Source organism: Cherax quadricarinatus, chromosome 5 (genome assembly GCF_038502225.1).
Source record: "Cherax quadricarinatus isolate ZL_2023a chromosome 5, ASM3850222v1, whole genome shotgun sequence".
Taxonomy (NCBI): domain Eukaryota; kingdom Metazoa; phylum Arthropoda; class Malacostraca; order Decapoda; family Parastacidae; genus Cherax; species Cherax quadricarinatus.
This window is the reverse complement of record NC_091296.1, coordinates 73558964-73577855: the sequence shown is the minus strand read 5'-3', so window position 1 is coordinate 73577855 and position 18892 is coordinate 73558964. Positions and strand designations below refer to the sequence as shown.

The 18892-nt window shown below is 44.2% G+C and overlaps 1 protein-coding gene across 2 annotated transcripts in view; it reads right to left on the bottom strand.

Moving 5' to 3' along the window:
* Positions 1-18518, bottom strand: part of LOC128684744 (uncharacterized) — an 81711-nt gene extending 63193 nt beyond the window's left edge. For both annotated transcript variants that reach the window (XM_070104171.1, XM_070104177.1), the window contains exon 1: positions 18169-18518. In XM_070104171.1, the coding sequence (XP_069960272.1) occupies positions 18169-18375 (207 nt within the window). In that variant the 5' untranslated portion in view covers positions 18376-18518. The remainder of the gene's footprint in view (positions 1-18168) is intronic.
* Positions 18519-18892: the final 374 nt, after the last annotated feature.

Sequence of the window (18892 nt, the reverse complement as noted above, 5' to 3'; positions counted from 1 at the left end):
CCCTACCTGGACCACCAGCACCCACCTTTCACCCTACATGAACCACCAGCACCCACCTATCGCCCTACATGGACCACCAGCACCCACCTATCGCCCTACATGGACCACCAGCACCCACCTATCACCCTACATGGACCACCAGCACCCACCTGTCACCCTAGCTGGACAACCAGCACCCACCTGTCACCCTACCTGGACCACCAGCACCCACCTATCACCCTACATGGGCCACCAGCACCCACCTATCACCCTACATGGACCACCAGCATCCACCTATCACCTTACATGGACCACCAGCACCCACCTATCACCATACATGAACCACCAGCACCCACCTATCACCCTACATGGACCACCAGCACCCACGTGTAACCTTACCTGGACCACCAGCACCCACCTATCACCCTACCTGGACCAACAGCACCCACCTTTCACCCTACATGGACCACCAGCACCCACCTATCACCCTACCTGGACCACCAGCACCCACCTTTCACCCTACATGGACCACCAGCACCCACCTATCGCCCTACATGGACCACCAGCACCCACCTATCACCTTACATGGACCACCAGCACCCACCTATCACCCTACATGGACCACCAGCACCCACCTGTCACTCTAACTGGACCACCAGCACCCACCTGTCACCCTACCTGGACCACCAGCACCCACCTATCACCCTACCTGGACCACCAGCACCCACCTTTCACCCTACATGGACCACCAGCACTCACCTATCACCTTACATGGACCACCAGCACCCACCTATCACCCTACATGGACCACCAGCACCCACCTACCACCCTACATGGACCACTAGCACCCAACTATCACTACATGGACCACCAGCACTCACCTGTCACCGTACATGGACCACCAACACCCACCTGTCACCCTACATGGACCACCAGCACCCACCTACCACCCTACATGGACCACCAGCACCCACCTATCACTACATGGACCACCAGCACTCACCTGTCACCCTACATGGACCACCAGCACCCACCTGTCACCCTACATGAACCACCAGCACCCACCTATCACTCTACATGGACCAACAGCACCCACCTACCACCCTACATGGACCACCAGCACCCACCTATCACTCTACATGGACCAACAGCACCCACCTACCACCCTACATGGACCACCAGCACCCACCTATCACCCTACATGGACCAACAGCACCCACCTACCACCCTACATGGACCAACAGCACCCACCTACCACCCTACATGGACCACCAGCACCCACCTATAACCATTCTTATAACACAGACAATCAAGTATTCATGGTTATACTCACCACCCTCTAGCAACCACCATCACCACCCTCTAGCAACCACCATCACCACCCTCTAGCAACCACCATCACCACCCTCTAGCAACCACCATCACCACCCTCTAGCAACCACCATCACCACCCTCTAGCAACCACCACCACCACCCTCTAGCAACCACCACCACCACCCTCTAGCAACCACCACCACCACCCTCTAGCAACCACCATCGCCACCTTCGAGCAACCACCATCACCATCACCACCTAGCAACCCTCTAGCAACCACCACCACCACCCTCTAGCAACCACCACCACCACCCTCTAGCAACCACCATCACCACCTTCTAGCAACCACCATCACCACCCTCTAGCAACCACCATCACCACCCTCTAGCAACCACCACCACCACCCTCTAGCAACCACCATCACCACCCTCTAGCAACCACCACCACCACCCTCTAGCAACCACCATCACCACCCTCTAGCAACCACCATCACCACCCTCTAGCAACCACCATCACCACCCTCTAGCAACCACCATCACCACCCTCTAGCAACCACCATCACCACCCTCTAGCAACCACCATCACCACCCTCTAGCAACCACCACCACCACCCTCTAGCAACCACCATCACCACCTTCTAGCAACCACCATCACCACCCTCTAGCAACCACCATCACCACCTTCTAGCAACCACCACCACCACCCTCTAGCAACCACCATCACCACCTTCTAGCAACCACCATCACCACCCTCTAGCAACCACCATCACCACCTTCTAGCAACCACCATCACCACCCTCTAGCAACCACCATCACCACCCTCTAGCAACCACCATCACCACCCTCTAGCAACCACCATCACCACCCTCTAGCAACCACCATCACCACCCTCTAGCAACCACCATCACCACCTTCTAGCAACCACCATCACCACCCTCTAGCAACCACCATCACCACCCTCTAGCAACCACCACCACCACCCTCTAGCAACCACCATCACCACCCTCTAGCAACCACCATCACCACCCTCTAGTAACCACCATCACCACCCTCTAGCAACCACCATCACCACCACAACTAACACTACTCCACCACCACACTTACCACAACACCATCGCTGCTACACTGCCACCACCACCACGATCTACCACCACTATCACCACCACCACCACGACCTACCACCGTTATCACCACCACCACGATCTACCACTATCACCACCTCCACGACCTACTACTACTTACCAACACCACGACCTACTACCACCACGACCTACGACCACTACCACTTACCAACACCACGACCTACTACCACCACCATCTGTCACCACCATGAGCTACCACCACCACCTACCGCCCCCACTTACCAGAACATCATCGTCGCTACATTACCACCACTACTATCACGACCTACCACCACTACCACCACCATCTACCACCACCCTCCATCACCTACCACCACCTAGCATCACAACCACCACCTACCACCAACCATCACCACAAATACCTACCATAACATCATCGCTGCTATATTACCACTACCACGACCTACCACCAACACCACCTACCACAATCTCCGACATATTTACCCCTGAATCTCACAAGGTGTGAGGAACAAACTTAACACACGTGGCCAACGGAGGCTGCCAAGCGGATCTTCCTCCAAGAGCTTCCTAGAAACACTATAGCTCATTCTCTAGATACTCTCTCAGGTCCGAGACCTGACGACAGTGTAGCCGCTCTGCTGCTGTCAAGTCTCAGGTCTGCCCACATCACACTTACCAACTTTAGATATGTACTTAGGTGTAAGGCCTAACGATGGGTCGAGGGTCATTACGGATACAATTACCCTGTATATTGACATCATATATATATATATATATATATATATATATATATATATATATATATATATATATATATATATATATATATATATATATATATATATATATATATATATATATATATATATATATATATATATATATATATATATATATATATATATATATATATATATATATATATATATTGTATGTGTGTACTCACCTAATTGTGGTTGCAGGGGTCAACCCATAGCTCCTGGCCTCGCCTCTTCACTGGTCGCTACTAGATCCACTCTCTCCTTGCTCCACGAGCTTTATCGTACCTCTTCTTAAAGCTATGTATTGATCCCTCCTCCACTATATCATTTTCCAGATTTTTCCACTTCCTGACTCTATGACGTAAGAAATACTTCCTAACATCCCTGTGACTCATCTGACTCTTCAACTTCTAATTGTGACCCCTTGTTGCTGTGTCCCATTTCTGGAACATCCTGTCTCTGTCCACCTTGTCGATTCCTCTCAGTATTTTATATGTCATTAACATGTCCCCCTATCCCTCATGTCCTCCAGTGTCGTCAGGTCGATTTCCCTTAACCTCTACTATGTGTGTGTGTGTGTACCCACGTAATTGTACTCACCTAATTGTGGTTGCAGGGGTCGTTGCAGGTGTGTGTGTGTGTGTGAGAGAGAGAGATAAACACTTCGCAGTGTATAAACTCTAGGAGATATACACTCATCGCTGTGTATATACTCTGAGTTATATACTTGTTATTTCCCATTTGAAATTATTCTGAGCTTTGTCTTGCTAGTAAGAGTGTAAATAAGACGACTCTGCGTTCCTGCAACTTCACGTAAACGAAGATTTTCCTCAGGTTTACTTATAACAACTGGGGTTGACAGGGATTAAGGGGATTTACGAGGAATGTCATGTGATTCCTGGTTTTCACATATTTCCTGTAACCTGTGTATTTGGACCTGACTGTGTGGCAAAGGTATTACTTTGATGTAGTGTGCAGGTTCGAATCCTGCTGTGGAGTGATTGTATATATATATATATATATATATATATATATATATATATATATATATATATATATATATATATATATATATATATATATATATATATATGTGTGTGTGTGTGTGTGTGTGTGTGTGTGTGTGTGTGTGTGTGTGTATACAGAAGTAATTACTCGGTATATATGCCTAACCACGAGGTTATGTGTTTGTCAGTCACTTTGGTAGTGCTGTTAGTGTGTTGCGGTAAGAATGTTCTCTGTGTCTGTGTGAGGACCTCGATGTGTCATCAAGACTCCAGTGTACACACTAAACGTAGACCGTGAGACACTACTCATGTGTTGTTGCTTGTGTGTCACTGTGTATCACTATCACTCGTGTTACTGTATATAACTGTGTGTCACTGTATCACTGTGTCACTGTATCACTGTATGTCACTGTGTATCACTGTATCACTGTGTGTCACTGTGTCAGTGTGTCACTGTGTATCACTCGTGTCACTGCGTATCACTGTGTCACTGTATCACTGTATATCACTATGTATCACTGTGTCACTGTATCACTGTGTGTCACTGTGTATCACTTGTGTCACTGTGTATAACTGTGTGTCACTGTATCACTGTGTGTCACTGTGTATCGCTCGTGTCACTGCGTATCACTGTATATCACTATGTATCACTGTGTCACTGTGTATCACTGTATGTCACTGTTTCAACACCTTGAAGGGTAGTTAAGTATTAGAGGAATAACGGAGGGTTACTGAGGCGGAAGGGAAGGTGGGAGGGAAGGGGAAGTTGTGAATGGATGGAAGGTGAGGGAGGGAGGGTTGTGGTAGAGGAAGGGAAGATTAGGGAAGAGGGATGAAGTGTTGTGGTGGATGAAAGGGGAGGTTAGATAAATGGAGGAAGGGTTGTGGTGGATGGAAGGGAAGGTTAGATAAAGGAAGGAAGGGTTGTGGTGGATGGAAGGGAAGGTTAGATAAAGGAAGGAAGGGTTGTGGTGGATTGAAGGGAAGGTTAGATAAAGGAAGGAAGGGTTGTGGTGGATGGAAGGGAAGGTTAGATAAATGGAGGAAGGGTTGTGGTGGATGGAAGGGAAGGTTAGATAAATGGAGGAAGGGTTGTGGTGGATGGAAGGGAAGGTTAGATAAATGGAGGAAGGGTTGTGGTGGATGGAAGGGAAGGTTAGATAAATGGAGGAAGGGTTGTGGTGGATGGAAGGGAAGGTTAGATAAAGGAAGGAAGGGTTGTGGTGGATGGAAGGGAAGGTTAGATAAATGGAGGAAGGGTTGTGGTGGACGGAAGGGAAGGTTAGATAAATGGAGGAAGGGTTATGGTGGATGGAAGGGAAGGTTAGATAAAGGAAGGAAGAGTTGTGGTGGATGGAAGGGAAGGTTAGATAAATGGAGGAAGGGTTGTGGTGGATGGAAGGGAAGGTTAGATAAAGGAAGGAAGGGTTGTGGTGGATGGAAGGGAAGGTTAGATAAAGGAAGGAAGGGTTGTGGTGGATGGAAGGGAAGGTTAGATAAAGGGAGGAAGGGTTGTGGTGGATGGAAGGGAAGGTTAGATAAATGGAGGAAGGGTTGTGGTGGATGGAAGGGAAGGTTAGATAAAGGAAGGAAGGGTTGTGGTGGATGGAAGGGAAGGTTTGATAAAGGAAGGAAGGGTTGTGGTGGATGGAAGGGAAGGTCAGATAAATGGAGGAAGGGTTGTGGTGGATGGAAGGGAAGGTTAGATAAAGGGAGGAAGGGTTGTGGTGGATGGAAGGGAAGGTTAGATAAATGGAGGAAGGGTTGTGGTGGATGGAAGGGAAGGTTTGATAAAGGAAGGAAGGGTTGTGGTGGATGGAAGGGAAGGTTAGATAAAGGAAGGAAGGGTTGTGGTGGATGGAAGGGAAGGTTTGATAAAGGAAGGAAGGGTTGTGGTGGATGGAAGGGAAGGTTTGATAAAGGAAGGAAGGGTTGTGGTGGATGGAAGGGAAGGTTAGATAAAGGAAGGAAGGGTTGTGGTGGATGGAAGGGAAGGTTTGATAAAGGAAGGAAGGGTTGTGGTGGATGGAAGGGAAGGTTAGATAAAGGAAGGAAGGGTTGTGGTGGATGGAAGGGAAGGTTTGATAAAGGAAGGAAGGGTTGTGGTGGATGGAAGGGAAGGTTAGATAAAGGAAGGAAGGGTTGTGGTGGATGGAGGGGAAGGTTTGATAAAGGAAGGAAGGGTTGTGGTGGATGGAAGGGAAGGTTAGATAAATGGAGGAAGGGTTGTGGTGGATGGAAGGGAAGGTTAGATAAAGGAAGGAAGGGTTGTGGTGGATGGAAGGGAAGGTTAGATAAAGGAAGGAAGGGTTGTGGTGGATGGAAGGGAAGGTTAGATAAAGGAAGGAAGGGTTGTGGTGGATGGAAGGGAAGGTTAGATAAAGGAAGGAAGGGTTGTGGTGGATGGAAGGGAAGGTTAGATAAAGGAAGGAAGGGTTGTGGTGGATGGAAGGGAAGGTTAGATAAAGGAAGGAAGGGTTGTGGTGGATGGAAGGGAAGGTTTGATAAAGGAAGGAAGGGTTGTGGTGGATGGAAGGGAAGGTTAGATAAATGGAGGAAGGGTTGTGGTGGATGGAAGGGAAGGTTAGATAAAGGAAGGAAGGGTTGTGGTGGATGGAAGGGAAGGTTAGATAAAGGAAGGAAGGGTTGTGGTGGATGGAAGGGAAGGTTAGATAAAGGAAGGAAGGGTTGTGGTGGATGGAAGGGAAGGTTAGATAAAGGAAGGAAGGGTTGTGGTGGATGGAAGGGAAGGTTAGATAAAGGAAGGAAGGGACGGTTATCACACTGGTCGACTATCAGGACCCCAACTGAAATGTCACTTCGTATGACTTTCTCGGGTTATCCTGGGTAAGCTACACATATGCTGCTATGTATGATAATATATGTAACCGTATTCATGTGTACCTGTACCTAAAAAAACTTACTAATCTCTCTTGACAGAATGTAAACTAGGTCAGTGTTGTGACACTACGATGTGTCAGTGTACCGGAGGGGATATCCTGAGTGTCCTGGCTGGTGGCCGAGGTCGCTGCCTCACTACTCGCCTCTCAACACAGTGTTGACACAGCAAGGTGATCATTGCACACACGTGATGTCAGGTAACACTGCTTGAGATGTGATATCAAGTAACACTGCTTGAGGGTGACGTCTGGTAACACTGCTTGAGGGTGATATCTGGTAACACTGCTTGAGTGTGATGTCTGGTAACACTGCTTGAGTGTAATGTCTGGTAACACTGCTTGAGTGTGATGACTGGTAGCACTGCTTGAGTGTGATGTGTAGTAACACTACTTGAGTGTGATGTCTGGTAACACTGCTTGAGTGTGATGTGTGGTAACACTACTTGAGTGTGATGTCTGGTAACACTGCTTGAGTGTGATGTGTGGTAACACTGCTTGAGTGTGATGTCTGGTAACACTGCTTGAGTGTGATGTGTGGTAACACTGCTTGAGTGTGATATGTGGTAACACTGCTTGAGTGTGATATGTGGTAACACTGCTTGAGTGTGATGTGTGGTAACACTGCTTGAGTGTGATATGTGGTAACACTGCTTGAGTGTGATATGTGGTAACACTGCTTGAGTGTGATATGTGGTAACACTGCTTGAGTGTGATATGTGGTAACACTGCTTGAGTGTGATATGTGGTAACACTGCTTGAGTGTGATGTGTGGTAACACTGCTTGAGTGTGATATGTGGTAACACTGCTTGAGTGTGATGTGTGGTAACACTGCTTGAGTGTGATATGTGGTAACACTGCTTGAGTGTGATATGTGGTAACACTGCTTGAGTGTGATATGTGGTAACACTGCTTGAGTGTGGTATGTGGTAACACTGCTTGAGTGTGATATGTGGTAACACTGCTTGAGTGTGATATGTGGTAACACTGCTTGAGTGTGATATGTGGTAACACTGCTTGAGTGTGGTATGTGGTAACACTGCTTGAGTGTGATATGTGGTAACACTGCTTGAATGTGATATGTGGTAACACTGCTTGAGTGTGATATGTGGTAACACTGCTTGAGTGTGATATGTGGTAACACTGCTTGAGTGTGATATGTGGTAACACTGCTTGAGTGTGATATGTGGTAACACTGCTTGAGTGTGATATGTGGTAACACTGCTTGAGTGTGGTATGTGGTAACACTGCTTGAGTGTGATATGTGGTAACACTGCTTGAGTGTGATATGTGGTAACACTGCTTGAGTGTGGTATGTGGTAACACTGCTTGAGTGTGATATGTGGTAACACTGCTTGAATGTGATATGTGGTAACACTGCTTGAGTGTGATATGTGGTAACACTGCTTGAGTGTGGTATGTGGTAACACTGCTTGAGTGTGATATGTGGTAACACTGCTTGAGTGTGATATGTGGTAACACTGCTTGTGATGTTTTAGATAATTTCAAGCACTGACCTTGTCCTCAAGCCATAATATTTAAAGTAAAACGTTCACGTGGTTATTGAAGGTGTTGATGTGTGTGTATATGTGTGTGTGTGTGTACTCGCCTAGTTGTGGTTGTAGGGGTCGATTCACAGCTCCTGGCACCTCCTCTTCGCTTGTCGCTACTAGGTAACTCTCCCTGCTCCATGAGCTTTATCATACCTCTTCTTGTGAGTGTGTCTGTGCACTCACCTAGTTGTACTCACCTAGTTGAGGTTGCAGGGGTCGAGTCCAAGCTCCTGGCCCCGCCTCTTCACTGGTCGCTACTAGGTCACTCTCCCTGAACCGTGAGCTTTATCATACCTCTGCTTAAAGCTATGTATGGATCCTGCCTCCACTACATCGCTCCCCAAACTATTCCACTTCCTGACTACTCTGTGGCTGAAGAAATACTTCCTAACATCCCTGTGATTCATCTGTGTCTTTAACTTCCAACTGTGTCCCCTTGTTACTGTGTCCAATCTCTTTAACATCCTGTCTTTGTCCACCTTGTCAATTCCTCTCAGTATTTTGTATGTCGTTATCATGTCTCCCCTATCTCTCCTGTCCTCCAATGTCGTCAGGTTGATTTCCCTTAACCTCTTCTCGTAGGACATACCTCTTAGCTCTGGGACTAGTCTTGTTGCAAACCTTTGCACTTTCTCTAGTTTCTTTACGTGCTTGGCTAGGTGTGGGTTCCAAACTGGTGCCGCATACTCCAGTATGGGCCTAACGTACACGGTGTACAGAGTCCTGAACTATTCCTTATTAAGATGTCGGAATGTCGGTCTGAGGTTTGCTAGGCGCCCATATGCTGCAGCCGTTATTTGGTTGATGTGCGCTTCAGGAGATGTGCCTGGTGTTATACTCACCCCAAGATCTTTTTCCTTGAGTGAGGGTTGTAGTATCTGGCGCCCTAGACTGTACTCCGTCTGCGGTCTTCTTTGCCCTTCCCCAATCTTCATGACTTTGCACTTGGTGGGATTGAACTCCAGGAGCCAATTGCTGGACCAGGTCTGCAGCCTGTCCAGATCCCTTTGTAGTTCTGCCTGGTCTTCGATCGAGTGAATTCTTCTCATCAACTTCACGTCATCTGCAAACAGGGACACTTCGGAGTCTATTCCTTCCGTCATGTTGTTCACAAATACCAGAAACAGGACCGGTCCTAGGACTGACCCCTGGGGGACCCCGCTGGTCACTGGTGCCCACTCTGACACCTCGCTACGTACCATGACTCGCTGCTGTCTTCCTGACAAGTATTCCTTGATCCATTGTAGTGCCTTTACTGTTATCCCTGCTTGGTCCTCCAGTTTTTGCACTAATCTCTTGTGTGGAACTGTGTCAAACGCCTTCTTGCAGTCCAAGAATATGCAATCCACTCACCCCTATCTCTCTTGTCTTACTGCTGTCACCATGTCATAGAACTCCAGTAAGTTTGTGACACAGAATTTCCCGTCCCTGAAACCATGTTGGCTGCTGTTGATGAGATCATTCCTTTCTAGGTGTTCCACCACTCTTCTCCTGATAATCTTCTCCATGATTTTGCATACTATACATGTCAGTGACACTGGTCTGTAGTTTAGTGCTTCATGTCTGTCTCCTTTTTTAAAGATTGGGACTACATTTGCTGTCTTCCATGCTTCAGGCAATCTCCCTGTTACGATAAATGTATTGAATATTGTTGTTAGGGGTACACATAGCGCCTCTGCTCCCTCTCTCAGGACCCATGGGGAGATGTTATCTGGCCCCATTGCTTTGAGGTATCTAGCTCACCCAGAAGCCTCTTCACTTCTTCCTCGGTTGTGTGCACTGTGTCCAGCACTTGGTGGTGTGCCCCACCTCACCGTCTTTCTGGAGCCCCTTCTGTCTCCTCTGTGAACACTTCTTTGAATCTCTTGTTGAGTTCCTTACATACTTCACGGTCATTTCTTGTTGTCTCTCCTCCTTCCTTCCTTAGCCTGATTACCTGGCCCTTGACTGTTATTTTCCTTCTGATGTGGCTGTATAACAGTTTCGGATCAGATTTGGCTTTCGCTGCTATGTAGTTTTCATATTGTCGTTGGGCCTCCCTTCTTATCCGTGCATATTCATTTCTGGCTCTACGACTGCTCTCCTTATTCTCCTGGGTCCTTTGCCTTCTATATTTCTTCCATTCCCTAGCACTTGGTTTTTGCCTCCCTGCACCTTTGGGTGAACCATGAGCTCATCCTGGCTTTTTCGTTATACCTGTTACCCTTGGGTACAAACCTCTCCTGAGCCTCCTTGCACATTGTTGCTACATATTCCATCGTCTCATTAACTGGCTTCCCTGCCAGTTCTCTGTCCCACTGAACCCCGTTCAGGAAGTTCCTCATTCCCGTGTAGTCCCCTTTCTTGTAGTTTGGCTTCATTCGTCCTGGCCTTCCTGCTTCCCCCTCCACTTGTAGCTCTACTGTGTATTCGAAGCTTAAAACCACATGATCCCTGGCCCCAAGGGGTCTTTCATATGTGATGTCCTCAATATCTGCACTACTCAAGGTGAATACTAAGTCCAGTCCAGTGTGTGTGTGTGTGTGTGTATGCACAACAATGTCAGACATGTGATGTTAACAATGCAAGACAAGCCACGGAGGATGGAAATCTTAAGCTCAAGTACTTTCACACGTCTCAGTGCGTCATCAGGAGTTGTGCAATGTTGCAGGGGCAGCAACAGGAGAAATGATGTGACGTTTTTCAAAGTATGGTAGTGTGTTTGACACCTGTCAGTATATCTCTCTGAATGAGGGAGGTCCGGCTGAATGCCAACCATACACCTGTCCCCCCACACCCCACCGTATATGTGGGTCGGGTGGGGTAGGCAGTTTGCAGATAACATGAAGTAGAGTAACTAGTTCCCAGAGGTTAGCAGCCCTTAGCTGCTAACCTCTGGGAACAGGTCAAGTGACACAGGAAGTTACATTGCAGTAGTGGATCATCCACATACAGACCGTAGCTATTGTGTACAACCTTCTAACTAATGAAACAGAAGGAATAAATGTCCTCATTTTGTCAATAGGTAATACCCGCTGTCCCAGAACCTTCTAGAATATTCACGAAATAATCTTAGTGTCAATTAATCTGCCTGTATGATCTCTCCTGTTCAGGTTTCGTTCTTATAATAACTAAGCAATTTCTGAATTTTTCTTTGTAACGCCACTATAATCATTATCGTATTACTAACAGCCCAATTCAGTAAGCCACTAAACTGGTTGCAATCACCATGTTGTAATCAACACTGTGTACCTTGTACACCTCTGCCTAGATGGGTTAGGACCTCAGTAGGTCACTCTGCCTCTTTTTGGCCTACCCTAGGATAATCACACATGCGCAACCATATCGAAATGAACCCCCCTCCCCCCCCATGCCTACTTCCTTACTACTGATGTTCTATTACTCAGGTTGCAGTCTGTGATTGCAACACACCACCTAGAGTACCTGTAACTTTACGATACCTGTATGCAGTAGTAGCTGGGTGAGTTATACATTATGTCGACGGTCACGGCAGACCTAACATGTTATATATCGACGTTCGCGACGGACTTGACAGGATATTATATATTTTATCGACGTTCAGGACGGGCGTACCATGATGTTCAGTTTGCAGACTCTGGTTGAACATAACCGGAACATCACGAGGCCTCCCTGGCATAATAAGCAATCCTGGGCTTTTGTATAACATTGTTGTTTAAGGCTGTGCACAATAGACTCCACTAAATAACTGTCGAGTTTGTATAGCCCATAATTTGAGTTATATGCGGTATTTCTATCATGTTTCAGGAGAGAGGACTCAATTATGTTTGTTTCCATATTTTTATAAACACATCGGCCGTCTCCCACCAAGGCAGTGGCCCAAAAAAGAAAAACTTTCATCATCATTTACTCCATCACTGTCTTGACAGAGGCACGCTTATACTGCAGTTATAAAACTGCAACATTAACACCCCTCCTTCAGAGTGCAGACACTGTTGGGTACAATTATTTGGGCGGCTTCACCTTATTTCTCCTGTTGCTGCCCTTGCAACATTTCACAACTCCTGATGACGAGCTGAGAAGTGTCAGAATACTTAAGCTGAAGATTTCACCCCCTGTGGCTTGTCTTGCATGCATGCATGCATATATATATATATACATATATATATATATATATATATATATATATATATATATATATATATATATATATATATATATATATATGTCGTGCCGAATACGTAAAACTGGTCAATCAGCAAGAACTCATTTAAAATTAAGTCCATTCTAAAATTTTCTCTTATACGTTTAAAGATATATTTTTTTCATTAATGTTATTGTAAAAAAAATTTAATTTTGCACCAAAAGAATCTTAGAAAACTTACCTAACCTTATTATAACAAAAACAATTTATTTTAGCCTAACCCAACTAAATATATTTTAGATTTATTTACAGTAATTTAATACTAAACTAACACAGTGAAATATATTTTTTTTCGTTAGGTTCAGAATGATTTTGGCGAAATTATTGCATACACAAATTTTCACTTGTCCTATATGGCAAGATGAGCGTTGCTATTTAAGCCAAGATGGCAAGTTCTGCCTATTCGGCACGACATATATATATATATATATATATATATATATATATATATATATATATATATATATATATATATATATATATATATATATATATGATTATCTAATCACCATCGTCATCATTATCATGGTAATCATCGTTTTTATTATAATTATAATATTCATCATTATTGTTTCAGTACTGTTATTAGTCTAGTATTATCACTAGTATTATGACTACTATTATTGATATTATTAGCACTACTAGTATACTACTACTGCTGCTATTGCTATTATTACTTTTATAAAAAATTACTACAACTATTAACAATGGGTGTGTTTTGTTTACTGCACGATCTATCAGAGGTATCCCCGTACAGCATAACCCCAGCCCATTGTACGTCAGTGCATGGGAAAGGAGTAGTGCCGAGTGGGCAATAAGTTAAATATTAACACTGAAGATTTGAAGAGGTATTCACATATTATCACATGGAAACTAATATCTTTTTTTTTTTCAAAAAATGGCAAATTACGATATACACTGCCCGAAACTAATTTAAAGCCTACCAGCTTTGAAGCGAAACTGAAGAGGAATTCTTTTGTTATCTCAGAGAGACTGATATCCTAAAGTACACCAGCACGTTAAGTATGAGGCCGCTCACAAGTTTCATTATCGAGTTATAAACGCTGATTGGTGAAGAAAACTGGATGTCACGCTTGGATATTATTGCGTGAAAAACAGTATTTCAATTTTTCCAGCTTTTGTTAAAAAAATAAGGCAGTTAAGAAAAAAATGCACAATACCGTGACGTGGTGTTAGGCTCGTGTCTCCTATGTGCGGGTTATTTATGTAAGGAAATTAAAGAGCAACACAGGCCAAAATCAGTCCAAAATTGTCTCTGTGTAAGACTGAGTAGTGTTTAATGTTTATGTAATTATGGATGTCAATAATTTAAGCTTTGTATACATAATATAATTTTTTGCAGTGGTCTTGAGGGGACGTAGATGTTATGTGAGCATAATAGTACATTAAGAAGATATAACCATTATAACTGAATAAGGTGAAACATTGTGACGTTGCTGCCCAGAAGAAACATTTCCGTTATTTTACAGAAAACAATTTGATTAATAAAACTGGCACAGTAATGCTCAGTAATAACTCACATGAGGAAAGAAACTCAGAAGGATAATTGAATTGTATATTTCGATCTCCTTTCTGGGATCCTCTTCAGCAGGTAAATAAGTAAAAGGAGAACATAAATACATAGAGAAGGTTGTACTTCACCTCGTACAAGGAAGTGTCACGTGGGGGGACGTGTCTAGCAATGGATGGACGAGAAGACATATCCTGAAGTGAAGTTAAAAATTTAAGTAGGACGTTCCTTTGTGCTTTGTGATTCATGATCTAGTGTTGACACTCTGTATTAGGTTGGGCGCTGGTATGTACGTCTTTTGTACGAATTTTGAAATGACGTCTGCTTTCCATTGTCCCTGTGAGATGTTGAAAGTGGGGAGCGTTAACCCTCATAGCTACTCACAGCCACCACTTCCAATTTCAACATCTCACAGCGACAGTGGAACCCAGACGTCATGTCAGGTTCTGTCTTCTCTCCCACACATTACTGGACGTCCTCCCACGTGCCACTCTCTTGTAAGGGGGTGAGGTGTGACCTTTCCTATATATTTGTGTTTTCCTTTCACTTATGTATCTGCTGAAGAGGATCCCAGAAGGGGATCGAAATATACAGATCGATTAATCTTTCGAGTTTCTGTCTCCATGTGGGTTATTACTGAGCATTGTCAATGGTTCATTACACTTTATTTATCCATTGGCACATTAACATTTACACAACCTAAATTAAAACTAAGTGTTTTTGTCAAAACACTAAAAGTTTAAAGCCGACCAAGAGAAGCATTCTACAGCTATTTCAGAGACTCCAGCAAAATTTGCAGGTACACAGCCTCGCACTCCCCCCCCCGCCCGTCCCCCGTCACCCCCCCCCCCACAATCAGCCATTAGATATTTATTTTAACCAGGGGAGAGCAATAAAACCAGTAGGGGTCAATTAGCACCTGTGACCTTCAGATTCGACTCACTGATGAGGAGGATGAATCCAGTTCCCTGGTTCAAGATTCCCTCACCAGCATCAAGATAAAATACTATTACCACTACTACTACTACTACTGCTACTACTACTGCTACTGCTACTGCTACTGCTGCTGCTGCTGCTGCTGCTGCTGCTGCTGCTGCTGCTGCTGCTGCTGCTGCTGCTGCTGCTGCTGCTGCTACTGCTGCTGCTAATAATAATAATAATAATAATAATAATAATAATAATAATAATAATAATAATAATAATAATAATAATAATAATAATAATTCTGCTACTGCTAACACTGTATCAATGTCTGTCAATCTTAATTAACCAGAGTGACGGCCGCCTTGCCTAGCTTGACGTGTCACTTAGGTCACAGCTGCCGCTCTTCTTCCTCCCAGTGGCTGCTATCATTGTAGGTCACGGTGGTTGGTATGTAATTAATGGTGTGTGCAAGATGGTGGATGGATGATACCCGTAGAGGGACAGAGAAAGACGGAGATAGAGAGTAAACAGTGTCTCTCATGAGCTGATGGATGATGTAAACAACGACACTTCCTTCCTAGTGGTGACGTCACGTGGTCCTACATAGCTTCTGCATGTCTTCCTGAGTTTTTGTAGGAATGTGAAACTCACGTTTTTGCCCACAGTGGGTGATAAGGCTCCATAGTCTCTGTATTCATATTACATGTGCATGTAAAGTATCGTTTTCACAAACCCCAGTTCGAATCTCCGAAAAAGTTTTGGTGGTTTGTTACAAGCAGCCATTTCATATTCGAAGTTCATATGTATATGAATATCAACAGAATAATGGGCAGTGACTCAAACCGTTGCCCATGAATAGAGTAGGTCCACTGCTGCTACCACTCAACACAGAGCTTACAATACGATTTTACAGCAGCCATCACTTCTGTAACATAGTTGTATCAGCAACACCAACTGACCCCTGCTGTCTTATACCACAGCCACAGAAGCTTTCCTGGTACATCTGTTCTCAGACCCCTCAAAGTCACATAGTCCAAGATAAGTCGTAATTAAGTAAAGATAAGCGTAATGAAGTCGAAGTAAGTCGTAATGAATTCAACGTAAGTCGTAATGAACTGTGGGAAGAGACAGTAAGGTTGGTGCCGCTGATACAACCAAGTCACAGAAATATCATATTATATACAATTCCGACAAGTTGAGAAGTAGAATACATGTGCAATGCCAGCACTCTTTACTGACGAAACGTTTCGCCTGCCCTGCAGGCTTCTTCAGTAGGATACAGAGATGAATTACACTCTTTCTAACATATGTTTATCATGACCTACTTGGCACTAGTGGATCAACTCACCTGTGACTTCACCTTCAGGCTGCTACACCTCACTTTCCAGTAAATAAGACTCGGGCCTCATACTTCAACTTTAGGTTGATATACTGATCATGTTGCACCAAGTTTAATATACTCATTGCATCGAACTACTTGCCCTTCTAGCCTACTTCGTCCTGGTGTCTCCAGGAGAGTAAAACATCTCTGTAGTCGACTGATGATGGTCTTCAACGCTGACGAAACGTTTCGTCAATAAAGATTCCTAGTGTTGCACATCTGTGTTCCTCATCAACGTGTCACAGAAGTAGATAGTTCTCAAGAGACAGCCTGGATGAGGTTGTAAATTCATCCTGTTGTAAACTCTGTGGGTGAATGGTAGCAGCGCTGGTCCTGCCATACGCCAGACCGCTGCTTATTCGTAGACAGTCGTTCATTGGGAGTTACCCCTGGGTTTATGGAGTGTATGTAAATGTACATGCAGCGTTAAACCCGTGTGGGTCATTCAGCTCAAGGACTGGTGAAAGCTCTTCTCATACGTGAAACATCATGGTGAAGTCTGTCGTTATGAGAGAAACATCAAGGTGAAGGTTGTCTGCACCTACTAACATCAGGGCCGTGATATCTAACATGCCATTACGTTAGTGATGACGTCAGTGACTGACGTGTGAGACGTCAGTCCTCCAGGACTTTTAATTTACTAATAGTGACAGAGAAACGTTGATTGTGACAGTTATGACGTACTACCATCAGCATTTCTGGTGTAGCAAGTCCCACTCTTGCAACTTATACACTCCGGCTGGGATTCCCTGAATATTTCATATATTTCATTGTATATATATATATATATATATATATATATATATATATATATTATTGACCAATTTTACCGATTCGGCACGACATATATATATATATATATATATATATATATATATATATATATATATATATATATATATATATATATATATATATATATATATATATATATATATATATATATATATATATATATATATATATATATATATATATATATATATATATATATATATATATATATATATATATATATGTCGTGACGAATAGGTAAAATTGGTCAATTAGCAAGAACTCATTTATACTTAAGTCCTTTCTAAAAAATTTCTATTATACGTGATTGAAAAGAAACATCTGTGATTGAAGAGAAAAGTCAAATTTGTTCCTATCTGTTAGAACTTGATCAAACCACAGCGGGTGTGACTTGGGCGAAACGTAGTCCCAGCAACAAAAAGGTCGTTTTTTCAACGTGTATCTTCACTCTCGTCGACATTACGAAACGTGCAGCTAACATTGTTAAAACTATTACTTTCTGCAGAAGACAAGAGAGGATCCAGAAGGAACAAGGATAACAGGAGATGATGGTTACCCTTGGTATGAAGGCTGAAGAACAGGGGTAAGAAACAGGGAATTAGAACAGGAGTAAGGAATAGAGATAACAGGGTATTTTTAATACCTTTGGGACGGTGGCAGAGGGACCAGGGATGGACTGTGACCCTTGAACGGTAATAAGGAATAGGAATAATCGTACGGTGGTTGTGGAATAGGACTCAGGACTAGTGGATGGTACTTACTCTTGGTGTGGTGGTTGTTGTGGGCGAGAGAGGTGCGTCGTTCCCTGAGGTGAAGTTGTCGATGCGGAGAGTGAGTTCGGTGGGATAGTGCTGAGGGCCGCCGGGATAGGCCTGAGGACCCCCGGGATAGGCCATGCTAAGGCCGTTGCGCCCAGCCCGGCGACGCTCAGCCAAGCTGGTGATATCCTCTCCTCCGTCCATCCTCATCCTGAACCACCACCCCAGGATGCTCTAAGATGATCCAGGATGCTCTGAAATTACCCAGGATGCTCTGAGATGATCCTAGATGCTGTGAGATACTCCAAGATGTTGTAAGATGCTCCAGAATGTTCTGAAATTATCCAGGATGCTCTAAGATGCTCCAGGATGCTTTACAATGTTCCAGTATGCTCTAATATGACACTTTGATTGCTGCAGGATATTTTAATATAATCCATATTTCAAAATAATTCAAGACATTTTAAAAAGCTCCAAGATGCTCAAAAGTGCTCTATAAAAATCCGTATTGCTCTAAAGTGCTCCAGGAAGCTCTTAGATTCTTATGGGCTGCTCTTGAATGTTATACATTGCTCTTCAAATTGTGTACAAAGTCGTGAATGCTGTGATATCATTCACTATGATTCAGCATGCTGTGAAAGGGTTCACAGCACTGTACATGGGAGAGACAGATAACAAGAAGTCCACATCTAGGCTCTGTGCCCAGCTAGTTGAAGAATGATGCTCC